This window comes from Hydra vulgaris, chromosome 07 (genome assembly GCF_038396675.1).
Source record: "Hydra vulgaris chromosome 07, alternate assembly HydraT2T_AEP".
NCBI lineage: Eukaryota > Metazoa > Cnidaria > Hydrozoa > Anthoathecata > Hydridae > Hydra > Hydra vulgaris.
Genome location: NC_088926.1, coordinates 27,593,991 through 27,621,545, shown reverse-complemented (window position 1 = coordinate 27,621,545; position 27,555 = coordinate 27,593,991). Strand labels below are relative to the sequence as shown.

General features: G+C 27.1%; 1 protein-coding gene across 9 annotated transcripts in view; it reads right to left on the bottom strand.

Moving 5' to 3' along the window:
• Positions 1-27,555, bottom strand: part of LOC136082381 (mucin-3A-like) — a 165,762-nt gene that overhangs the window by 59,274 nt on the left and 78,933 nt on the right. For all 9 annotated transcript variants that reach the window (XM_065801529.1, XM_065801530.1, XM_065801531.1 and 6 more), the window contains 9 exons: positions 26,122-26,379; positions 25,385-25,642; positions 24,636-24,893; positions 23,846-24,103; positions 23,162-23,419; positions 22,478-22,735; positions 12,502-12,747; positions 10,383-10,628; positions 9,435-9,512 (listed from right to left, as the gene is read on the bottom strand). In XM_065801529.1, the coding sequence (XP_065657601.1) occupies positions 9,435-9,512; positions 10,383-10,628; positions 12,502-12,747; positions 22,478-22,735; positions 23,162-23,419; positions 23,846-24,103; positions 24,636-24,893; positions 25,385-25,642; positions 26,122-26,379 (2,118 nt within the window). The remainder of the gene's footprint in view (positions 1-9,434; positions 9,513-10,382; positions 10,629-12,501; positions 12,748-22,477; positions 22,736-23,161; positions 23,420-23,845; positions 24,104-24,635; positions 24,894-25,384; positions 25,643-26,121; positions 26,380-27,555) is intronic.

Sequence of the window (27,555 nt, the reverse complement as noted above, 5' to 3'; positions counted from 1 at the left end):
CCCTAGGATTATACTCAGAGGCAAATAAGTTACTTGTTTTAGCTTATTTTGAAAGGGTAAGTGAGAATCATTTTAACATGACAAAGATAGTGTAAAGATTAAAGTTGCATGAATGCAAGTACTCATTGGCTTCTGACATGAAGTTAATCAACATATTGCTAGGAATTTCGGTATGTCATTTTTAAATAATTTTAAGATAGTAAGACTTTTCCTAATATAGTGTTTACCTATGAGATAAACACTATATTAGGAATAAGTTTTTTTACTCAAAAATATATTTGTAAATTGTATTATTATATAAAGTTTCACACAAAGTTAAAAAATTGCTCATGACTGTTGCAGAGCGGTATTTGCTGTATTCTTTAACCTCTGTATTGGAAACCAAGTTATTGATAAACATATTTAAAGTTTATTTTTTTAGTTTTTAGATAAACAGTTCACAGTTACCAGGAAAGTATATGCTCTAATCTGGAAACATTTGTTTATTTGAGTGGCCTTTCCCATGGGCAGTTTAATGAACAGACACCTGAATCTTGCCATTCCAAGATGAAAAGTGTAATAAAGAGGTTTGGAGTTTTGCAATGCAGCAACAAACATAAAGAAAGAAGCAAAAGGATTGCTAAAGAATATATGAAATGAATGCAATTTCATATTTGTTGTTTATTTAGATTTGCTGTTTTTTCACATTTGTTGTTTATTTTTTGGCAACTTCTTTCCATCTTATATAATGATAATAAGTCATAAATAAAAATAAAATTACTTTATAGAAAAATCTATAAAAATAACTAAAAGCAGACAGATACACGCTCCTCACTAACTAAAAAGTTGAGTAACTTTTGAACAACGAGCTTAAATTTCATTTAGAAATTGTACAATATTTTCGGAAATTAACAAAAATAACTATTTTTCTAAATTGAATTAAAATTTAAAATCATAAAAGTTGAAATTTTGATTTTCGGTATGTTTGTCAATCAAAAATCTGTTTCTTATCGAATTTAGAAAAACCAAATTCGAAATTTTGGTTATTGGTAATAATCCAAAACAGAAACCAAAATAGAATTCCAGTTAATTACTAATTAGAACTTGTTGGAAAATATTAGAACCAGTTCTAAATCAAAAAAAAGACTTCTCTTGCTAAATATCACAATGATACTTTAAATGTTTTTTTTAAAAGTTAAATTTTAAATGTTTGCTGAATGAAAAAATGCTGAAAATGTATGAAAAAATTTAAGGCGCGTTTAGTAAAAATGAGAAGTCAAAAATAAAGCAAGTCTAAAGCAGTAAGTAGCAAGTAGTAACAAAAACTTATCAAGAATTACTTTTGGAAAAACTACTCTGTTGGCTGACCAACCTAAAATATTATGTTCTGGTTGTGGAAAAAAACCTTTGAGAAATTGGATTCAAAAAGCTTTTTTATTCACCACTTGACATAAGTACAAAATAAGATTTTTTTTCATAAAAATAAAATCAACCAAAAAAATAAATTTAAAAAAAAATTAAAATTAAAAAAAATTTAAAAAAAAAAGTCAAGACTTGAAACCCAAAGTTTTTTATTTAATTATTTAATATATTATATTTATTATAATATTAAAAACTTTCTTATTATATTTAATATTGTATTATTACAACATAACATTTGTGTGAATGAGTTTAATAAAACTTAATATACATTAATATTACAAAATAGTAGAGTTATGTAAGAGGTGGGAAATGTAAATGTGTCATCTGTGTTAATAAACATAATAATGGTACGGAAAAACAACTTTTCCACCAATGGTATCATGAAAAACCAAAGAGATTTTTGTTTTTTACAGAACTGTTTTCAATTTATAGGAAAAAACAAACTTTGCTTGACTAACTTTCTTACACAAAGTGATAATATTTTCTAAACATTGGAGCACCTTAGATTGCCAAAATTAAAACATCTGTATTCTTCATCAATGATCATACCTGCGAGCAATGCAGATTTTGAAAGGAGCTATTCAATCATGAAATGAAATAGTAAATACTTATTTAATATTGAACATAATTATTTCTTGTTTATGTTATGTTATGTTTCTGTTTGAACACAAGAAAAGTGCTGACTTCGAAAAATTTTTTCCATGATAGAAGCATTTAAATTAAACATATGATACAAGCAAATAATTATGGATAGAAATAGCAATTTTGGTAACCATCCGAGACTTTAAAATGCACCTAACAAAATTTGACCAACAGCAGAAATTTGAAGATCTAATCTAAAAGACATAGACAAACTATAATCTGCAAAATTTGAAAGTTGCAATTCTTCTTGATTCTATCTTGATTGAATTTAATTTTTTTACATGTTCATTATGAAACATAATTCATTAATAATAATAACCAGAATAACCAGAGAAATAATAACCAGAGTGAGTTATACTTAAAAAAGTTTTTAAAACAAATAGTGGTGTTAAACATTTTCCCCAGTACTTTCATATACAATGATATGTGAATAGTTTTTTAATTTTTATAAATTTTTAAACATGCTGACTCATATTGTGATCTTAGTGTTGATGGTTATCCTCCTTTAAATTTTAAAGCCTCCAATAGTCACAAGCTTGGTCTGAGCATTTACATTCAAACAAATTTATCCATTTGTCCATAAACTTGGTTTGAATCCACAGAATACTCGTTTTTGTCCTTTAGCACCACTTTACTCTATCAACTCCTCTTTGTTCTATATCACTCTCCTTCATCTCAAGACTGCACTCTTTTTGATATCATTTCTGATCATATTGACTAAGCCCTTTCTCATTATCTTTCAGCCAATATCGTTGTTGTTGTTGACTTTAATGCTCATCACACCAAATGGCTTAGTTCTAATGTTAGTGATGCTGCAGGTCTTAAGGCCCACAAGTTTTTGTCTTTCTCAATCTCTAACAAAATAGTCGACTTTCAAACTTGCTTTCCAGAAAATCTGAATCATTTAACTTAACTCGACTTGTGTTTTGTTTTTGATTCTAATCAGTGCTCAGTTTGGGGTACAAAAGATTTCTACCCCTTGAGTTAAAATCTTTTGTTTTCCAGCTGACAAATGTGCTTCTTATGTAACATCTTGGATTCAGGCTAACATAGAATCTTTTATTCCCCCTCAACAATTCCAGTCAGATCTCACTCTTCTTCATGGTTTTCCTCTCATTGAAATGCTGCAATTTCTTCCATATCCGCCAAAACCCTGCTATTCTCAGGTCACAAAATCTTGTTTTTTATCTCAAAAATAAGACTCCAGAGACTTCTGAAGTATCTTTAACAGAGTCTATAATATTTTATGGTTTAGATTTTGTATGGTTTAGATTTTGTTGCCTCACCTAAAGACAAAAATGAATTGTTTGCTGAGAACTTTTTATCAATCTCATCTTTTGACTCAACTAATTACATCCTACCCACATTTATTGCTTGACATTCGTATCACTCCAGTTACTGTATCTAAAGTGATTTCCTGCTTAGACTCTTCTACAGCTTGTGGTCCAGACAACATACCTGTTATAGTCTTGCAGAAGTGTTTTCCCAAGCTGTTGTCTATACTTTCCAACTATTTAACAAGTGCTTATCAGAGTCTTGTTTTCCAGTCTTCTGCAATGCAGCATCTGTTATCCTTATTTTCAAAAATTCTGGAGAGAGATCTGAATTGTATAACTACTGTCCTATCATAACCAAGATTTTAAGTCTTTAATTAAGACACTTAATCTCTCATCTTGAATCTAATAATTTACTTTCTGATAATAACTATAGATTTTGATCTTCTCATTCTACTGCTGATTTGTTAACGGTAACAACTAATAGGTTTTATCGCGCATTATATAGATGTGAAAAGGTTAAGGTTATTGTTCTCAACATTTCTAAAACCTTTAATAAAGTTCGACATACTCGTCATTAAGTCTCATCCTTTTACTGTGACTGTTTCTAAGTGCTCTAGAAATTATTATTCACCTATTTTTTTTCCTCAAACATTGGTTTATTGGAATTTGCTCCCTTCATCTTGTTTTTTTTTTGTTTTTTTGTTACTTCACCTCCCCAAGGCCGATAAGGCCACTACAGATGAGAAGGCTACTTGTGATTATAACCCTCTGTCAACTTTATAATTCTGAAACATGAACCTTGACAAACAAGACCTCTGTGCGGAGAAACAAGTTTATGGAGAAACAAGAAAACAGGAAAACAAGTCATCTTGTTTTCCTGATTCATAACATTTGCAATCTTTAAAGTCGCCTGTTAATTGTTATTTTGCTTTATAAACTTTATCTTTTTTCTTCCATTAACTTTCAACTCTAATAGTAATTGTTTGCAGTCTAGTTGGAAGTGAAGACGTTAAAGAAAATAAAACAAAAATTTGAACGAAAAATAACAAAAATAAAAAAACTAATCTAAAACATAAAAAAACTTCAATTTTATTATGTAGAGGTAACATAATTTTTTTTAAATGAAATTCATCTTCTTAAGGCCAAGAGGACCATTACAGTCAAGGAGGCTACTTTATTGTGGTTACAAACCTCTCTCAACTCTGAAACACAAACCTTGACAAATAAGACAACTGAGCAGAAAAACAAGTTGAGTCTGGTACTAACAGGGACATGGTGGGGATCAAACTTGGAACTTTTTGTTTATAAATCGAGCGCACTTCTACTACACCACTATCACATTTAAATGTCCTCTTTTTACAAACTATATTTTAAAATTTTAAAGCAAAACCAAATGTAGTAAAGCAACAACAACAACAATATCAATAAAAAAAATAATGTAAAAGATGTTTTAATAATAAAAACAATAATGACAACAACAACAACAACATTAGCAATAAAAATAATAATGTAAAAAATGTTTCTTTTTTGCAATAAAAACAATAATGATGATGAAAATTAAAAGTTTAATGATTGAATAAAAAATATTTTTACAAAGAGTACATGATCCACCAGACTATTAAACTTACTTTTAATGAATCTTATTTTTTATTTAGTTTTTTGTATTTGTCACATTATAAGGACAAAAACCGGCATATAAAAAGTATTTTATACAGGAAGCCAACAGATACAATATTTACGCATCCTTAACTGTAGTCACCCCTTTAGACTTGGGTGAATCACATTAAAAATATATATACTTACATCTTATATAAAATTTATTTTTACATTATATTTTTTAATAATATTTACTAGCGAGATTTTTGAGAACTTCTCCTAATGTCTTTTAACTTCTTCCATGACAATAAAAACATTAGGATTACTGAACTCTAACATGGTCTTAGCTTTTTTAGTTAAGAATGAAGACTTGTGGCAAACGTTGCCTAATTTGTAAATGAAATCCATTTTGCAAGTTTTGCACCTGGGTCTGATGTACTAGCCCATAAGTGCAAGAAGTGAGCGTGTTAAAGTTTCTATTTACTTAATTTGAAAAAACATGAGACCACAGCAGGCAACAAGTACATAACGAAACAATGTACTACAATATCACACATATATTTCTGACCAATCAAATTGCTAAACTGTTTTGTTTCATTTGACGCCGACTTTTTTATTTACAATTTTATTGTTTTTTCTAGACAACAATTTTGTTTTTAGTTAAATCTGTCAGCTACCATAACTAGTTGTATCAATATTTTATATCACTATCTAAATATGCCAAAAATGTTTAATGTGATCTTCCATTTTTAAAATAATGTCAAAAAAATATGATACGCAAGATCACTTTAAATTTTCTCCATAAAGTAAATATTACTCTATTTGTTTTCACACTTTGTTTTGTTTTATTTTAATTATTTTAGCTTGTTTTCCAAGTCATTTTATTTTTATATATTTATTTAAATTTTTTTCAGATACATTAACACATACAGCAAAATTGGATAGAGTGTCATAATCAGTAAGCACAGGGTTTAATCAATGACACATATGGGTCATGTCTTTCCCTTAAGGTTAATTTTGGGTTTATTTTAATTTTAGGTCTTAGGTTTATTTTAACTTTAAGTTTATTTTAACTTTTAGGCAGGACTCATTCTGCTTGTAGAACAAAAAATTATGCACAAAGAACAAAAATTGATGCATGTAGAACAAAAAATAATGCATGTAGAAAAAATAATGATGCATGCAGAACAAAAAAAATGATGCACGAAGAACAAAAAATGATGCATGATTTTGTCAACTGCATAGTTATTTGCTTGGGATGCAGTGCCCTATCTATGAATGAGTCAAATTCTCCTAAACTTAAATCATGCCTAAAGTAACTCATAATATCAAACACAAAAAACTATCCCCACCACCTAACTGTTTCAATATATCTTTCACAATATATCTTTCACTTTCTATCAGTTGAATCATACCTCAGGCAAAATTCACCAGACTAATTTACTCTTTGTAAGACAAATTTGAATTTCACTATTCCTTCTCTAGATTTGTACTTGATGGGTACTATCCTTTGATTCTCAAAGACTCCAATAGTCACATGCTTGGCTTGGGGGTAAATTATCGCCTCAATTCACCTATTTATTTAAAATTAGATTTGAATCCTTTGACCATTCTCCTATGTGCTTTGGCATAGCACCTCTTCACTCTATCACCTTTCTCTTTGTTCTTTATTGTTCTTATTCTTCTCCTCAAGACTGCATTCTTTTAGTAATTCCTTATCAAATTGAGCATGCCCTTTTCTCTTTACCCTTCTACCAATATTGACCTTATAGGTGACTTTAATGCTCTAACACCACTGACCCTGCTAGCACTAATAACCTCTACATTTCTCAATGGCTTATTCAGATAGTTAAGTTTGAGACTTGTTTTCCAGACAACCATACTTAATTGTCTTCACTTCATAATGTGTTTCTTGCCTCATACCCTAGCTTATGTTTAGTTTCTTCTTTTCCTCCTTTAGGTGGTTCCAGACATACAATAATCTCTATAAATCCTTCCTATTGCACTTCATCTTTGGACCCTATCCTAGCACTACTTACTAGTACCTTAAAGCTAATAGGGATTCTTTTCGCTATTTTCTTTGTGAAAGACTTTGGGCTGATTTTCTTTCTCTCTTTGCTGATAAATGCACTTCCTACATAACCTCCTGGATTCAGACAGGAACAGAAGCTTTTATTCCTTCTCGTCAGTTCCAAGTCAAGCCTCATTCTATTCCATGGTTTTCATCTTCTTGTGCAGCTGCTATATCTAATTGTAATCATTTTTTTCATCTTTTTCAAAAGAACAACTCTCTTGAGAAAAAACAACTATTTATTATTGCAAGAAATCAATGTAAAAAAGTGCTGTCTGATGCTAAGCTCCATTCACAGTTCACTCTTGTATCTTATCTCAGAAGTTTAGCTCAAGAGATATTTGAAAAATTTTCAATAGTGTCATAAACAAAGATAGGTCTAACATTCCATCTCTTATACATGGGACATCTTAGTATCTCTCCTAAGGGTTTTAGAACTTTTCTTTTAATTTGACTCTTGAATTTTATGGTCAAACTCTTCCTTCCATTCCAATTAAACAGGTTAACCCATTGTTAGACGTTCAAATCACTCTAGCTTCTGTTGTTAAAGCCATATCTCAATTGAAGCCATATCTCAATTAAAGTTGTGGTTCAGACAGCATTCCTGTGTTAAAAAATCATTTAAATGTCATTCATAGTCTTACAAGAGTGTTTTTTTTATTTTCTTTATTTTAATTTTTAAAAATCTGGTGAACATCCTGATTTTCCTACAATCCCATCTTCTATAAGCTATTAGTAAGGTCTTTGAGTCTTCGATCAACAAATTTCTAACATCCCAAGATGAGCCAAATAACTAATTATCAGACAATCAATATGGTTTTCTATAATCTTGCCCTACAGGTGACTTGTCAATTACTGTGACTGATCACACATTAGATAAAGGCTGAAAGGCTAGAGCTTTTGTTCTTGACATGTACAAAGCTTTCAATAAAGTTTGACATGCTGGTCTTTTTCATAAGCTTGATTCATATGGTGTATCTGGTAAAGTTTTGAGATTATTAAATCTTTCCTTTCTAACCGCTTTTATTAAAGTCATCCTAGAACACCAATACTCTTCTTCATTTCCAGTATCTTCTGGGGTACCTAAATGTTCTACCCTTGGTCCTGTTTTACTTCTTATCTACATAAATGATCTTCCTGACAACCTTACATTAAAGTGGCTCTGTTTGCTGATGACTAAAATTTATAATTTTGTTTTGACAAAAAGTCTTCACTTTTTGATTGCCTAGAACAAGCAGCTGATCTTGAATCTGATCTCACTTCTGTAATAGAATAGGGTTTATAGTTACTTTTTAATTTTGACTCTAACAAAACTCAGTTATTTACTGCAAAAAACTAATGCAATACTGTCATCATTCCTAAATTGATGAATAGCTACGCCCTCACTGAGTCCTCTTCTCTACATCTTCTTAGATTAAAGTTTACTACTGACCTCTCATAGAAACCATATATACAATTGATTGCTAAGTTAGCATCTCACTGAGTCCTCTTCTCTACATCTTCTTAGATTAAAGTTTACTACTGACCTCTCATAGAAACCATATATACAATTGATTGCTAAGTTAGCATCTGCAAAGGTTGCTTCTTTTTATTGTGCATTACTCTTGATTCCATTCTCTACCTTAACAAATCTTATTTGTCCCTGTATGGAATGGACTTTCTTTTTTCTACAAATACTATCATGGTTGTTGTTTAAAGGAGCTATCAGCTCTATTTCAATAAACCAAAACTCATGCTTGCTTGATTGGTCATTTAGTAAAATCTCATCAATCTACAGTATTTATCCTTACATGCTCTAAAAGCATTTTATTTGTCTAGCATTTTTAACACTTTAACTTTCATGTTTTCCTGACTAATACAATCTACAACTTTTTAATTCTTCTATCAACCGTTTACTTGCTCTATAATTCTATTCTTTGTTTTTTAGTAACTTAATAGTAGTTGCTTGCAGCCTTCTTAGGAGTAAATCTGAATAAAATTAAATTTAAAAAAAAAATGAGTTTACTCTTAATTCATCATATCTATTGCATGCGGGTTACATATATTCAATTATTACATTTATTGCACAATTCACTATCTTTTATGACTGTATTTTGTTATGAACATCTGTTCAACATATCTTTTCAATTATTTTATCCTTCTTATTTTCCTAATTTTTTCCTAATTTTAAAAAATTTAAAAAAAAAAAAGCTCCAAAAGGAGTCGGAAAAATCTGAAAACATCAGAAAGAATGCTTGATAAAAAGAAAATGAAACACAATTGATACTATTTTAAGATAAAAGTCTATAATAAGACCTTAAACTAAAGATAGCCATAACTATTTATTTTGAATAAAAATTAAAAAGATATAGTTTTGTGTGTAATAAATAGTAATCAATCATTAACTAGAATTCTTTAAAATACATTACACAAATAATGCAAGTTACTCATTTAAAATAAAAAAATACCTTTAGCAGAAAAAATAATAAACTCAGATGTGAAGGTCAGGGTTGTTGGTTCTACTGATGACATTGAGTATATCATACCTAAAAAATTAGTAAAAGTTATTGAATATATTGATAAAGTAACATAGGCTGCTGTTGATGGAGATAAAGTTAGTAAAGTAGTATAGGTAGTCGAACATAAGTTAAAAACACATTTACAATATTTCAAAGACTTGTCATAATAACAAAAGTTTAACAAACAAATGCACTACTCTTTTTCTGAAACAAAAAATAACAAGCCCAAAATAAAAAAAAATAAAAAAAAAAGGAAAAATCAAAAAATATAAATAATTCAAATCAAAAATTAAAAAAACTCTGACTTGCTATATTTATGAAAGCACATAGAACTAAACAATAGCTCAAGAAATTGTGATAATAACACAAAATTTAACAAACAGTTGCAGAACTTTTTTCGTAAATAAAAATATTAAAATATCGAGAAAAAAAAAGAAAAAGTGTTGTATATATAAATTTAAATTAAAATCAAAATTAAAAACTCTGATTTGCTAAATTTGTGAGTGATAAGAAACATAAATCAGTTCTTTAAGCAAACTTGGTGTCAATATTACACAAAAATCAACAACAAATAAATTTAAACAAAAAAAAAAAACCATTTAGAAAATTGTTGAGAGTACTTTTAAACAAAAACAAAAAAGTTTCTTTTATGGAATAAAAAGTTTATATTTGATAGATAGACTGGTTCAAATAAATGCACCTAAAATGTAAAACATCAAAAAGTTTGCTTGTTAAAAAGTAATAGAAACAAAATTGATAGTATTTTATTACTGAAAGTTAAAAATATCTTTGAATATAGTTTTATTAGCAAAGCATTGTAGTAAATCATTAATTAAAATTCTATAAAATACTTTACATAATTAATGTGAGTTATTGTTAAAAAAAACAACAACATACCTTTAGTAGACAAATCAACTGATGCCGATGTTGATGTCAGGGTTGATTGTTCTAATGATGATGTAGAAGAAATCGTACTTGATAAATTTGACAGAGTTGTTGAAGTAACAAATGCAGTTGTTGATGAAGGTAAAGTTAATGAAGTTGTAGTTGATGTAGTTGAACATGAGTTGAATACACGTAAACAATAGCTCAAGGACTTGTGATAATAACACAATTTTAACAAACAGTTGCAGAACTCTTTTTCTGAAATAAAAAAATTAAAAGCCAAATGAAAAAATAAGAATTAGGAAAAAACATATATATAAAATTGAATTCAAATCAAAAATTAAAATTTTTGATTTACTAAATTTTTGAGAGAGATAAGAAAAATCAATGGTTTTTTTGCCCAAACTTGGTGTCAATATTACACAAAAAATACAAGTAAATTAACTTGAACAAAAAAAAAAAGCATTCAGGAAATTGTTAAGAATACTTTTAAAAAAAAACTGAAAAATTTATTTTATCGAATGAAAAAAATATTAGTTCTTGATCAATTGATTGGCTCAAAAAAATACCGTCAATTAATGCGTAAACAAAAGATAGCATTAATTTAATATCTTATGAAATAATTCTTAAAATGTAGTTTCATTTGCAATGCATTGCAATAAATCATTAATTATAATAAACATAAATAAATATAGTTGAACATGACTTTCATAAACGTAAACAATATGTGATAATAACAAAAGTTTAACAAACATGTGATAATAACAAAAGTTCAAAAAGTGATAATAACAAAAAATTCATATCAAAATTAAAAAACTCTGACTTGCTATATTTATGAAAGCATATAGAAAGATCAAAGTTTCACTTATGCAAACTTTGTATTAATATTACAAAAAGTATTTTTAAAAATAAATTCAAACAACAACAACAACAAAAAAACATTCTAGAATATGTTAACAATACTTTGAAACATAAAAACAAAACTAAATTTTCATAAAAATTAAAAAAACTAGGCTTTTAATTGATCGCTTGCTTAAAAAAAACCACCATATTTTAAAACAACCAAAAATGTTGCTTGACACAAAGTGTTGAAAACAGAAATAGTACTGTTAAACTTAATACATAATAAAACAAATTGAAAAAAAGATAGCTGAATACCATTATTTAAAAAATGTAAACATCAAGAGGTTTTATGTGAAAAGCATAGTAATAAATCATTAAATGCAAGTCTGTAAAATACATCATAAAAATAACGCAAGTTAATCATTTAAAAAAAAAAACAAAGCTTTAGTAGACAAATCAACTAATCCTGATGTTGATGTCAGGGTAGTTCTAGTTTGTTCTACTGATGATGTTGAAGTTATCGTACTTGATAGATTTGATGGAGTTATTGAATGCACTGTTGAAGTAACAAATGTAGTTTTTGAGGTAAAGTTGTTGATGGTAAAGGTAGAGTTGATGAGGTGTTGTTGACGTAGATAAACATGAGTTGAATGCAACTAAACAATAGCTCAAGGAATTGTGATAATAACACAAAATTTAACAAACAGTTGCAGAACTTTTTTCGTAAATAAAAATATTAAAATATCGAGAAAAAAAAAGAAAAAGTGTTGTATATATAAATTTAAATTAAAATCAAAATTAAAAACTCTGATTTGCTAAATTTGTGAGTGATAAGAAACATAAATCAGTTCTTTAAGCAAACTTGGTGTCAATATTACACAAAAATCAACAACAAATAAATTTAAACAACAAAAAAAAAAAACCATTCAGAAAATTGTTGAGAGTACTTTTAAACAAAAACAAAAAAGTTTCTTTTATGGAATAAAAAGTTTATATTTGATAGATAGACTGGTTCAAATAAATGCACCTAAAATGTAAAACATTAAAAAAATTGCTTGTTAAAAAGTAATAGAAACAAAATTGATAGTATTTTATTACTGAAAGTTAAAAGTTTAAAAATAGACTTGAAACAGAAGACAGCATCAATTTATTATTTTGAGAAAAGATTCTTTGAATATAGTTTTACTAGCAAAGCATTGTAGTAAATCATTAATTAAAATTCTGTAAAATACTTTTTTTTACTACACATAATTAATGTGAGTTATTGTTAAAAAAAACAACAACATACCTTTAGTAGACAAATCAACTGATGCCGATGTTGATGTTAGGGTTGATTGTTCTAATGATGATGTAAAAGAAATCGTACTTGATAAATTTGACAGAGTTGTTGAAGTAACAAATGCCTTTGTTGATGAAGGTAAAGTTAATGAAGTTGTAGTTGATGTAGTTGAACATGAGTTGAATACACGTAAACAATAGTTCAAGGACTTGTGATAATAACACAAGTTTAACAAACAGTTGCAGAACTCTTTTTCTGAAGTGAAAAATTATAAACTCTTAAAAAAAAAAAAAATAAAGAAAAAATATTATATATAAAAAATTGAATGTTAAATAAAAATGAAAAACTAGCTAAGTTTATGAAAGTAATAGGATTTGAGCTTTTCCTGAAAGAAAAACTTGTAAAATTATGTAGGTAAGTTGCGCTAAATAATGATTTTTAATATACTTTTTAATATAATAAACAATTTGTTTAAAATTCCTTATTACGATAATAATTTCTTTTTCCTATCTCGAATAATATTATGAATAATATATCGAATAATAATGGTGAATAATATATAACTGTTAAAAGAAGCTTATTTTTTTAGTCTTACATTATAGTCTTTTATTTTTCTTATTGTTTAAAATTTCTTTATGATTTTTTTATCACAGTCAGAAATGTTTATATCATTCCTAATTTCGTTTGTTTTACTTTATGTAAATCAGAACTCTTTTATATCATTTTTTTGTTTCTCTAACAATCTGAAAAATGAAGATTGTAAATTATTATGCTCAAAAAGAAGATTATTATGCTCTTAAATGCTTTAAAATGTTTTAAAAGTTTTAAAATAGCATGATCAATAAACATAATAATCACTTTTCTATTAGCTAATCTGTTGTTTGTTTTGTTTGAAAGCTGATTCTGTTGGTTTTGGTTTGCTTGAACATTTTAAAAAAGACATAATTATTGTCTTATTCATCAAATAATTTAATTTTTTTTGGTCAAAATGTCAATTGATTGGAAACATTACAACTTAATCAAAAGAAAAATCTTAAATTGTAAAATATGCAGAAATATCAGTAAATACTCAAGTTCCACAACTGGAATAGGTTGCATCTAGAAAAAAAAACGTGGAATCAGAAAAGAAATGCATTTGGCAGTTCAAGAAGTGCTGTATTGAGAAACTTTCCAGAGAAAACAATGGCAGCTTATTGCAAGTAACATGCGGCAAAGATGAAGTTAGCAGTGATGAATCGGAATCAAATAGTGAAACCTGTTTCTAGATGATGCCATACCTGAAAACATTCTCTATCCAAATAAGAAAAAGTACTCTGCTATCACTAAAGTCAGAAAAATTGTCAAGTTATTTCGAAAATATCCAGTCAAAAATGATGTTCTCCAAGATATCAAGAAATAGCACAGAAAAGATGGATTGTTTATTCTTGACTGCAGAACAAAATAAAATAACCTGCTGTTAATGATTCAACAGTTTCTCTTTTAAAAAGTTAAAGATTTAATCAGAAAAGTATTAAAAGATATTTCTGCAAATTTGATTTGCAGCAACAATTAAGTAAACATTTTATACAACATTGTTGCTGCTGTTGAACCAGTCATATTGGCAGCAAAAGCCTTTTGCTGACAGGATGCAACTCTTTTAACTGCTGGGGGAATTTTAAAGTGAACAGGCAGAATCTTGTGAACAAATTGAAACAACAAGATTCAACAACTTGTATTGTACGGAAGAGTGCAATTTTGAAATATTTTGAATGACAGAGAAATTTAGCAAGCTTGTACAGGTACCTTTCCAACTTAGAATGTTTATCTGACATTGAAGATACTCAAAGATATTCAAAATACCTTTTGAATATCTGAATAAAAGTTTGTACTTCAAAAGACTGTCAAACATTTGCTGTCTAGGCTTCTCCAAAAAATACTGATGACTTAGAATTTATTTAAGATGTGGCTCAGAAAATCTTGACAAAAATCCACTTTCACTTAAAGATGAACTCAAAGAAGCAATTCAATATTTGTCCAAAGAACAATGCTACAATTCAAATAACAAATTCAAAAGCATTTCAAAGGAAATGTTGGTCTATAAAGCTACTGGAAAGAGAACTGAATCTTGAAAATTGTTCAATGCACCAGAGACTATACAACAAGTATCAAGTCTGAGCAGGCCATTTCTGCTGCAGGATTATTTGTGACAAAAATTCGATCTAGGATAAATGACAACTTAAGACACTTTGTTTCTTCAAAACTCATTTTTCTCAGTATAACACGTAAAACGATAGTTCAAGGACTTGTGATAATAACGCAAGTTTAGCAAACAGTTGCAAAACTCTTTGTCTTAAATAGAAAAAATAAAAAGATAAAAAAAGGAAAGAAAATAAACAAACATTAAATATAAAAAATGAATTTAAAACAAAAATAAAAAACTTTTATATCCAATACTTCAATCCAATGTAAAATACTTTGTACATTAATTTTAATAAGTTCAAGTTCGTAGTTAACTTTCAAGACCAGATCTTAATTTAAGTTTTATACTGTATTTGATATTAGTGGATTGTGATTGATATTTGATATAGCATCAGCGCTCGAAAAAATTATTTCGAGGTTGCCAATCAACACTGATTAGCTAAAATGATAAGAATTGAAAAGTAGGCAATCAAATAATTTTTCGAACGATCAAATTTTTATAAGTGTAGCAATTTTTGCCTCACACTTTTTATGTTTGTGCTTGATAGCACTGCTTATACCGCAGAATTCCAACTTAGTTTAAAATTCCGAAACAATAAAAAAAAACAAATAAAAACTTATTCCGGGCCTTGTTTAGAAGTGTTATGTTATAAATACAAACGAGCCTTTTGAATAAAATTTTTCAAGTGTTTTGTTATAAAAACATATTTAGGAGCCTTGAAAAAAAAAATTACAATAAGTTGTCTGGTTTATCCTAACTTATCATAAAAATTAACCAATAAGAAATTAAGTAGATCAAGTCAACTTTTGATTTGTCATTTGACTATGCAAAGTCATTCATTTAAAACATTAAAAAAACTTTATTTTCTAATTACCTTAAAATATTTTTCAACGCATTATGTTATTAACTAAAAGATTTTTGTCATGAATATCTCGTCCATTTATGAATACTTTTTTATATTTACATTACAAAATACATTTGTTATATTTATAATATAAATATCTTTATTATATTTATAATATAAAATATATTTTTTACATTCATTTAGTTAATACTATAGATTAAACTAAACAACTGTTTGTAACATTGTAAACAACTGTTTAGTAAAAACATAATTTAAAATTGACAAAAAACCCAAATTAGATTAAAGTATCAAGCTCATTCATTCAAAGTTTAATTGCAAAAATGTATCTTTTCTCTCGCATTGAACACAATGAAAAAGCTATTCAAATATTAATGATCGAACTATTACGGCTTCGGTTACCAAAAAGAAATTATAATTTTTTTTTAAAAAAATGATACAAGAAATATTAGGAACCTTTAAGAAAATATTTGTTGATTAAAACTTTAATGCAAAAATATTTATTTAAAAAACAAACAAAATACTGAAAATGGTTATTTCGTTATTTGATTCATTAGATGACAAATCCAAATCAATTAATGCTTTTAAATCAGTTTTTTTTTGCTCTTTTTGAGTAATTTTTTCTTTCTGATTGTGTTAGCCTTTGCACTAGATCATTTGCCTATAACTCTATAGCAGAACTTTAATCAAATACATTAGAATTTTTTTCTTGCAAACTTACTCGATTTAAATTTTACAAACGTTTCTCTTTCAGAGAGTTGCGTGTGTACGTTTTCACTTTATTCATTATTGAAAAAAGGTGTTCAACTTTTGCATTAGATACAGGCAAAGTAAATAATAGTTCGACAAGAAGTAGAACCGGAACCCATTGATTTTTCATCGAGCTGGAGAATACTTGGTGCCATATCTTGTGGTAACCAGTATTATGTGGTACTAAGTACTTTACAGTGTAATTTACTAAGCTATACCAAGTGTCCAAAACATCATTTATGCTTCCGATGAAACCTGCATGTTGCAAGGGCGTTTTGTAAAAGTTATAAACTTTTTCTATTCCTTCATCTAAGAATGCATCATTTTCAATACTTTAAACCCAGCCTTCTGTATTTAAAATTTTTGTACTATACATATCAGGAATATTATCACATGTTACTAACTCAATAAGAATAAAATTTTTTACTAAACGCTTAGCATTTACAACATCGTTAAGTATGACACCCTGGAAATAAACTTTCCAGCCTTTTCAGTCACTTTGACAAGGAAACGTTTTACTTTTGGCAAATCAATAAATTTTGTTTTTTGAATACAATTTAATTGGTTTTTAGCTTGTTTAATAAACCCTGATGAAGCTAACACATCAATCTCATCACTTTGAAAAGATTTTGACAACATTTTTGCCAGTGATAAAATTTCGATAAATGATGCAATGTAAAGCAGTATTCTTACATGAACCCACTTCACGTGGTATCCTTTAAATTTAGCTAACTCAGCATTTATAAAAGCGCGATCTTCCGTCATATTTTCCAGAAGTGTTAAATAAACACTGTATTTGTCTAATATCATCTCTAAAGCCCAAACTTTATGTGCAATTCATCGTGTACCTAAAAATGAAACTTTTGCAATTTATATTTTACTTTATAGTCAACAAATTTAAAAATATTAGGAGATCCATCACTCATAACTAAAATGGTAAAAAATATAACATAAATACATCAAGCAAAATAATACCGGAGGCTTTCTTAGGTTGGTAACCATCAATGTTATAATTATCATCTTCTAAAATAGTTACAAGTTCACCAAGCTGCCTTAACTTTTTAGGCAATTTTTTGTTAATGTAATGCATTCTTAAAGTAATGCAATCAACGTCGTTAAATGATTCAGTCTTTCCTAATTTATCTTTTAATAATAACTTGAGACGATGTGATACACAACAACCAAATGTGATCCATGGAATTTCAGCCATGAGTAACATTTTAACACCTGATTTGCCTCCCCTATTTACAGATGCAACATCTGCACCAAAACCAACTAATTTGTTATTGCAATTTTTGATTTCTATATTCTCAAGTGATTTTTTCATTGTGTTAAAAACTCTGTGTGATGTTTCATTTTCAACATCTGAAAGTGAAAGAAAGTCACATTCAACACATAATTCTGATTTTCCAGTTTGGATTGGATTTAAGGTGACAACAAATTTGGCCTCTTTTTCCATAATTGAAATGACGTTAGAACCGTCAATTAGAATAGTGAAAAAGCTTCAATTATCCAGTTTTTTTTTAAGATCTTCCGCCAAACTCAGACCAATGTAGTCAATGAATGTTCTGCAAGTATTTGCGTTCTTGTAATCTTGACCAAAGACTACACCATGTTTCTCTTGTAATTGAATTATTTTTGGATATAGACTAAGTGACAGTTCTTCTTTTGCTATAAAGTAAGCAATCTTGAATTTCTTTTTGGTCAAATCAAGATCCTTACTATGCATGGTTTGAATACCAGATAAAATGTCTGTTTGCTGCATTTTCTGCTGCAATTTATTTTGTTTTTCAATTCTATTGCACAAGTCATACTTCTTGTTTTCATAAATATTTTGAAAGCCTTTTGATGCAACATTCCTTCTGCATGTATGATTGCGGAACTCCATTCTGGCGTGTAACTTTTTAAAATCTGAATTTGAGAAGCATATTCTTGGCATACTCTGCATTTTAGCGCAGTAATTATTCCATCAACACTCTCTATTTCAAGCCAATTGTTAGCATTATATTTTGCAAGTGAAGAATCTTTCCACTAGCTGTTTGTAATAGAAACTTTCCTTTGTAAACTTTCACTTTATTCTTAGTGGGTGTTTCAGATCCTGATTTCCTTTTAAAAGAAATAATTTTCTGTCGCTTTTTTCCCACATCCATTTTATGATTATTTAATATTTTTTATGTAATTTTACTTTTAAAACTTATTTTCTAATAATTTTAATCAAAAAAAAATTTATTTTGCTTCAAGCATTAAGATGTTTTTAAGTCAACATTCTTTCTACCAATCATAAACTTGCATTGTTTATTATTTTTCAAAATTTTTTACAGAAACATTATAGTTTCTAAATGTATTGCAAACTTGATTCATTAGAAAAAAATTCATTCATTCAAAATAGTTCGTTAACGGGTGAAAAACTTTTTGTTTATATAAATCTTTTTTTTAATTTTTGTTTATATAAATTTTTGTTTATATAAATTTTTGTTTATATAAATTTTTGTTATATAAATTTTTTTTCTTTTTTAAGCAATGTTCTACTTTTAACAATTTTGTGTCGATGTTTTTACTTTTGTCTATTTAAATGTTTTTGTGAGGTTTGTTTTGGAATATTTTTGAATTTTTAATATAAAGTTTGACAATTCTTGCCAATCAAATTTGATTGCCCAGAATTGATTTAGGGAGATCAAAATATCTTTTTTTTTTTAAAGAAGACGATCATTGATTGTTGATTGGCCGCTATTTAGAGCGCTGTAGCCTATTGCTCCTGGCAATTATTAAATCAATATTAGCAGATTTATCAAACTAATAGGTGTATGCATATGAAACCGCTGTTTTTTCTTTGAATTAGAACGTTTGTTTTGGAGATGTTTTATTTATATTTCTTTGAATGTAATTTCCATTATTTTCTACTACTTTTTGCCAATTTTTTGGTAACTTATGAATTCCATCCCAATAGAATTTCTCAGGTTTAGAAGCTATCCAATCATCGAGCCATTTTTTGACCTCTTCATAACTCGAGAAGTGCTGATCTGCCAAGCCATGTGACATTGATCGGAATAAATAGTAATCTGATGGAGCAAGGTCTGGTGAATACGGCGGGTGGCATAAGACTTCCCATCCGATAGTTTTCAACGCTGTTTGAACAACTTTACAAACATGAGGACGAGCATTGTCATGTTGAAGAATTATTTTATCGTGTCTCTCAGCATATTTGGGTCGTTTTTCTTCTAATGCTTTTCTTAAACGGAATAATTGGAGTCTGTAAAGTGGCCCATCAATTGTTTCTTTAGGTTTTAGCAACTCATAGTATACCACACCAATCTGATCCCACCAAATAGACAGCAAAGCCTTATTTCCATGAATATTCCTCTTTGGTGTTGATTTTACAGGTGCGCCTGGGTCAACATAATGTGTTGTGCGGACTGGATTGTCAAAATAAATCCATTTTTCATCTCCAGTCACTATTCGATGCAAAAAAGACTTTCTTTCAAAACGATTCAATAACATTTCGCATGTCACTAAACGCCTTTCAATATCACGTTCTTTCAATTCATGTGGAACCCATTTTCCTTCCTTTCTTATTTTACCGAGAGCTTGTAAACGTCTTGAAATTGTTGCCTGATCAACATTCAACTCTTCTGCTAATTGTTCTTGGGATTGAGCATCGTCTTCGTCCAATAAACTTTGCAATTCTGAATCTTCAAATTTTTTTGGAGGTTTACCACGTTCCTTGTTGTCAAGATCGAAATCGCCACTTTTAAATCTTCTAAACCAATCTCTGCAAGTTGTTTCAGATAAAGCATGGTCAGAATAAGCTTCTACAAGCAAACGATGACTTTCTGCAGCAGTTTTCTTTAAAATAAAATAGTGAAGTAATATTTCCCGCAAATGCATATTTGAAGGCACAAAGTTGTTCATTTTGAAAGATGTATAAAATTATCTAGATATGAATAAAATCAAATTAAAAACTATGATATTTAAAGCAAATTGAACGTAGTTTCACACACATAATCTTCTATACATTAATTTTGTCTTAAAAAGAAAATTAACTTGTCTTATTTTAAACAGCGGTTTCATATGCATACACCTATTAGTATTTTGTATGATTTGCTATTATCAAGTAATAATATAACACATTTTGTATTTTGTTTTGACTACTACATTCAGAGATACTAGTGAATTAGTGTTGTTGAAATCTACGATAAAAAAAAACAATAAAAATTACGATAAAGGAAATTATGCTAACTTGTGCACCTATTTCAATGATGTAGATTAGAACAGAGCTATATTAAACAAAAATGTTAAAGAAAGTTATGACATTTTTCTACATTATTATTCAGCTGCTTGCAAAAGTTTCCAAAAATATGCACGAAAAGAACTTATAAAATAAATATTTTACTTTAAGTTGAAAATGAAAAGAAAAACTCAAATTTCATTATGAAAAATGATTAGAAATTCAGAACTAAAAAATAAAAATAAAAAGTTAAGACATTCAGGTTTAAGTTTGAATCGCAGCTAATACAAAATTACAATGATAATCTAAAATTATTATAAAAAATTATCAAGTAAAAAAGTAATTATCAAGTTGAAACAAAATATTAAAGAATAAATATGATGCATTTATTCTAATGTAGGTAAAGTTTTGAATGAAAGTCATGACATCACAAATTGTCTCAATGAATACTTTAAATCAGTTTTGTTAAAGAAAGTCATAACTATAACAAAAACTTTACAACCTGTTTCCGTTCCGAGAGAAAATAACTGTTTACACCAATAAGTACTTCCAATGTTCAAATGTAATTTTTATTTATATAGAAATCAGTGAGACAGAAATACAGAAAAAAATTAACGGCACTTAACCCATTTAAAAGTGTAGGTGTGGATGGTGTAAATGGAATGATTTAAAACAAAAAATTTGCTGCAGTCTTAACAAAACTATTACTATCATTAAGAAATTATTAGACAATGGTGAGTAACATAATATGTGGAAACAAGCAAAAATATTACCCCTCTTTTTAAATAGGGTAGTAGATTACATACAGAATACTACAGACCAACATGTTGCTAACATCCAAAATTTTGGAAACTTTAATAAAAGAAAAAATAATAAGTCTACTGTTATCATTTATTAACAAACAGCATTTGGAAAACGTCAATTATTGTTTTTGATGTTGTTCTCTATAAGAAACTACTAAGGAAATTTGGAGTGTATGGTATTTGTAGAAACTTAGTAAAAATGGATTAAAAACTTTTTGATTAACAAAAAAGTGTAGTTAAGGGTTAATGTATATTTTTATGGGTGTTTGTGATTTGTGGTGCAACAAAAGGCAGTGTTTAAGGTTGCAGTGTATTAGGACCATTTTTATTTATAAATTCTATTCACAATTTAAACAAAGTACTGCAAAAACAAAAAAGTAAATTATATGATAATGATACCAAAAATATTGCTGAAATCATCAACTCTTTAAAATTAAAATAATCTAGCACATTAGTGGTGTAATGAACGGTTGATGGAATTAAATTACACAAAATGTAAAGTAAAATGGCAAGAACAATAATGATTAAAACTACATTATAACAAAAGATGGTTCAGTCCACCAATGAATAAAAGTAATAAAAACAAAACTATTACTATATATAGTTTAAAAAAACATCATAAGCAGAAGAAAGCAATACATGTAAACAATAGTTCAAAGACATGTGATAATAACAAAAATTTAGCAAGCAGTTGCAGAACTCTTTTTCTTAAATAAAAAAGTAAAAAAAAAAAATTATTTATGTGATATTAACTAACGCAAACTTTATGTCAATATTACATGAATATCAAAAACAAGTAAATTACAACAACAGCAAAAATCATTTACAAAGTTGTAAAGATTACTTGCGAAAACAAACAGGAATTTTATTTTATTGAATTAAAAAAAAATAATATTTGGTTGATTACTTTAAAATAATACCAATAAAATTTAAAACATTATATTGTATGCCTGATAAAAAGGTATGAAAACAAAATTGGTAATATTTTATTGTTTTAAGTTTTAAGCTAAAAAATTGACCCTAAACAAAAAATAGCATTAATTGATGATTTTGAGAAAAAATTAATAACAAGTTTTATGTGTAATGCATGGTAATAAATCATTAAATAAAATTCTGTAAATAGCTTCATATAAATAATGCGAGTTAATCATTAAACAAAAACATACCTTTAAGAGACAAATCAACTAGTCCGTATGTTGATGTTAGAGTTGTTGATTCCACTAATGATGTTGAAGAAATTGTACTTGATTGATTTGTTGGAGTTATTGCATATGTTGTTGAAGTATCAAATGCATTTGTTGATGGAGGTAAAGTTGTTGAAGATGTAGTTGATGTAGTGGAACATGACTTTAATACACGTAAACAATAGTTCAAAGACATGTGATAATAACACAAATTTAGCAAACAGTTGCAGAATTCTTTTTCTTAAATAAAGAATTTAAAAGCTCACAAAAACCACAAGGAAAGAAACAAATAATATATATTGAAAATTAAATTCAAAACAAAAATGAAAAACTCTTATACTCTAAATTTAAAAGAATGAAACATTAATGACTTCTTCATGGAAAATTTGTTTCAATATTGCATAAATAACATAAACAAACAAATTTAAACATGTCAAAAAAATGTTTGAAAAATTGTTAACAATGCCAAAACACAAACTAAAATTTTATATTATCGAATAAAAAAATAAAAAGATGGATTAAACTAATAATTGGATAAATTGATTATTTCAACAAAATTATTAACGTCTAGTTTTATGTGCAATGCATAGTAATAAATCATTAATCATAATTCTGTAAAACATTTCATATAATTAATACAAGTTAACTATTAAAAAAAAAACATACCTTTAAAAGACAAATCAACTAGTCCATATGTTGATGTTAGAGCTGTTGATTCTACTGATGATGTTGAAGAAATCGTACTTGATAGATTTGTTGGAGTTATTGCATATGTTGTTGAAGTATCAAATGCATTTGTTGATGGAGGTAAAGTTGTTGAAGATGTAGTTGATGTAGTGGAACATGACTTTAATACACGTAAACAATAGTTCAAAGACATGTGATAATAACACAAATTTAGCAAACAGTTGCAGAATTCTTTTTCTTAAATAAAGAATTTAAAAGCTCACAAAACCCACAAGGAAAGAAACAAATAATATATATTGAAAATTAAATTCAAAACAAAAATGAAAAACTCTTATACTCTAAATTTAAAAGAATGAAACATTAATGACTTCTTCATGGAAAATTTGTTTCAATATTGCATAAATAACATAAACAAACAAATTTAAACATGTCAAAAAAATGTTTGAAAAATTGTTAACAATGCCAAAACACAAACTAAAATTTTATATTATCGAATAAAAAAATAAAAAGATGGTTTAAACTAATAATTGGATAAATTGATTATTTCAACAAAATTATTAACGTCTAGTTTTATGTGCAATGCATAGTAATAAATCATTAATCATAATTCTGTAAAACATTTCATATAATTAATACAAGTTAACTATTAAAAAAAAAACATACCTTTAAAAGACAAATCAACTAGTCCATATGTTGATGTTAGAGCTGTTGATTCTACTGATGATGTTGAAGAAATCGTACTTGATAAATTTGTTGGAGTTATTGCATATGTTGTTGAAGTATCAAATGCATTTGTTGATGGAGGTAAAGTTAGTAAAGATGTAGTTGATGTAGTTGAACATGACTTTAATACACGTAAACAATAGTTCAAAGACATGTGATAATAACACAAGTTAAGCAAACAGTTGCAGAACTCTTTTTCTTAAATAAAAAAGTAAATAATCAAAAATAAAAATAAAAATTTATTTATGTGAAATTAACTTATAAAAAAAGTGAATTCAAAAACAAAATTTAAAACTCTGGTTTATTTCATTTAGCTAAGTGATATCATTGGTTTTTTCACACAAACTTTATGTAAATATTATATGAAAGTCAAAAACAAGTGAATTCAAACAACAACAAAATTATTTGAGAAGTTGTTGAGAATACTTTCTAACAAAAATCATAATTTTATTGTATAGAAAAAAAAAGTTTAGTTAATTACTTAAAAAAAAAAACAATAAAATTTAAAACATTAAATTGTATGTCTGATAAAAAGTAATGAAAACAAAATTGGTACTATTTTATTATTTTAAGTTATAAGTTTAAAAATAGGTCTTAAGCAAAAGATAGCACAATTTTATTATTTCGAGAAAAAAATAATAACGTGAATTTTATGTGAAAGACATGGTAATAAATTATTAATTAAAATTCTCTAAAATACTTCATATAAATATTAGGAAAAAAAATATACCTTTAATAGATAAATCAACAAGTCTGGATGTTGATATTAGGGTTGTTGGTTCTACCGATGGTGTTGAAGAAATTGTACTTGATAGATTTGTTGGAGTTATTGAAGACGTTGTTGAAGTATCAAAGGTAGTTGTTGATGAAGATAAAGTTATTGAAGTTGTAGTTGACGTGGTTGAACATGAATTTAATACACGTAAACAATAGTTCAAGGACTTGTGATAATAACACAATTTTAACAAACAGTTACAGAATTCTTTTTCTTAAATAAAAAATTCAAAAGCTCAAAAAAACCAAAAGAAAAGAAACAAACATTTATCAAAAATTAAATTCAAAACAAAAATGAAATATTCTTATTTGCTAAATTTAAACAATAATGGGTTCTTTATGAAAACTTTGTTTTAATATTATGTAAATATCAAAAACAAATGAATTCAAACAAAAAAAAAAAAAAAAATTCAACAAATTGTTGACAATGCTTAAACACAAACTAAAATTTTATTTTATGGAATAAAAAAAAGTTAAGACTTGATTGATTGATTAAACAGAAAACTGCATTAACTTAAATGTTGTTCTCTATAAGAGACTACTAAGGAAATTTGGAGTGTATGGTATTTGCATGATAAATTGATTTTTTCTACAAAATTATTAACATCTAGTTTTATGTGCAATGCATAGTAATAAATCATTAATTATAATTCTGTAAAACGTTTCATATAAAAAATACAAGTTAACTATTAAAAAAAAGCATACCTTTAATAGACAAATCAAATAGTCCATATGTTGATGTTAGAGTTGTTGATTCTACTGATGATGTTGAAAAAATCGTACTTGATAAATTTGTTGGAGTTATTGAATATGTTGTTGAAGTATCAAATGCATTTGTAGATGGAGGTAAAGTTAGTAAAGATGTAGTTGATGTAGTCAAACATGATTTTAATACACGTAAACAATAATTCAAAGACATGTGATAATAACACAAGTTAAGCAAACAGTTGCAGAACTCTTTTTCTTAAATAAAAAAGTAAATAATCAAAAAAAAAAAAAAAATTTATTTATGTGATATTAACTAATATAAAAAAAGTGAATTCAAAAACAAAATTTAAAACTCTGGTTTATTTCATTTAGCTAAGTGATATCATTGGTTTTTTCACACAAACTTTATGTAAATATTATATGAAAGTCAAAAACAAGTGAATTCAAACAACAACAAAATTATTTGAGAAGTTGTTAACAATACTTTCCAACAAAAATCAAAATTTTATTGTATAGAAAAAAAAAGTTATCATTTGGTTGATTACTTAAAAAAGTGGTACTATTTTATTATTTTAAGTTGTAAGTTTAAAAATAGATCTTAAACCAAAGATAGCGCAACTTTATTATTTTGAGAAAAAAATAATAATGTGAACTTTATGTGAAAGACATGGTAATAAATTATTAATTAAAATTCTGTAAAATACTTCATATAAATATTAAGAAAAAAAATATACCTTTAATAGATAAATCGACAAGTCTGGATGTTGATATTAGGGTTGTTGGTTCTACCGATGGTGTTGAAGAAATTGTACTTGATAGATTTGTTGGAGTTATTGAAGACGTTGTTGAAGTATCAAAGGTAGTTGTTGATGGAGATAAAGTTATTGAAGTTGTAGTTGACGTGGTTGAACATGAATTTAATACACGCAAACAATAGTTCAAGGACTTGTGATAATAACACAATTTTAACAAACAGTTACAGAATTCTTTTTCTTAAATAAAAAATTCAAAAGCTTAAAAAAACCAAAAGAAAAGAAACAAACATTTATCAAAAATTAAATTCAAAACAAAAATGAAATATTCTTATTTGCTAAATTTAAACAATAATGGGTTCTTTATTAAAACTTTGTTTCAATATTACATAAATATCAAAAACAAATGAATTCAAACAAAAAAAAAAAAAAAATATTCAACAAATTGTTGACAATGCTTAAACACAAACTAAAATTTTATTTTATGGAATAAAAAAAAGTTAAGACTTGATTGATTGATTAAAAAGAAAACTGCATTAACTGATGTTTTAAACAAAATTAAAAACATCTAGTTTTATGTGCAATGCATAGTAATAATGCTAAACTTAATACTGCCCCTTCAAGCGTGTTTGATACAAAATTCTTGGCAGATATTGGAAGTGGTGGAATGGTGAGAAGGTGGCTCAGCACTTTTTTAATAAAAAAATGTGAACAAAAGTGAATGCAAAATCTTTGAATGAAAGTGTATGCAAATATATTTTTATTATGTAATGTATAACTATTATGCAATGTATATTTTATTATGCAACTTTAAATATTTTATTATGTAGTATCAAGTTTTAGAGTTTTACTTGCATTGTGACAATAACTTCTTAATTTTGATCTATAGCATTTATTTCTGTTTTATAAAGTCTTTTGTTTGTTAAATAACTTTAAAATTTTCTCAGAATGTGTGCCTGTGTAGCTGAGTGGTTAGCGCGCCGACATTCTGAAGCAGAGCGCCAAGGTTTGAATCCTATTGTTGGAACTTTTTTATTGATTTTTTTTTGATTTTTCTAAAATAAAAAATAAAACACTTGTAGAGAACTATAAATTTGTCTTGTTTTGCATTTTAAATAACAGAAATAAAAAATAAAATAAAAAAGAAAGCTGATGATTTGAACTTGCCACTTGGCAACCTAAACTTTTTTTTGGACAAAGTAAGAGGGTGTAAATAATATGTTTTTATTAGGAACATAATAAAAAATTTTAATTTTATACTATAAAATCATTTTATTAAATTTATTATTTTTAAAAATAATAAAAAGTTATTACCTAATATTAAAGTAATAAAGAAACTTAAAGTTTTGTAGCTAATTTGCCACCCTCTGTTAAATATTCTAAACCAAGTGCGCAACAATGACAGAATTTAGATAA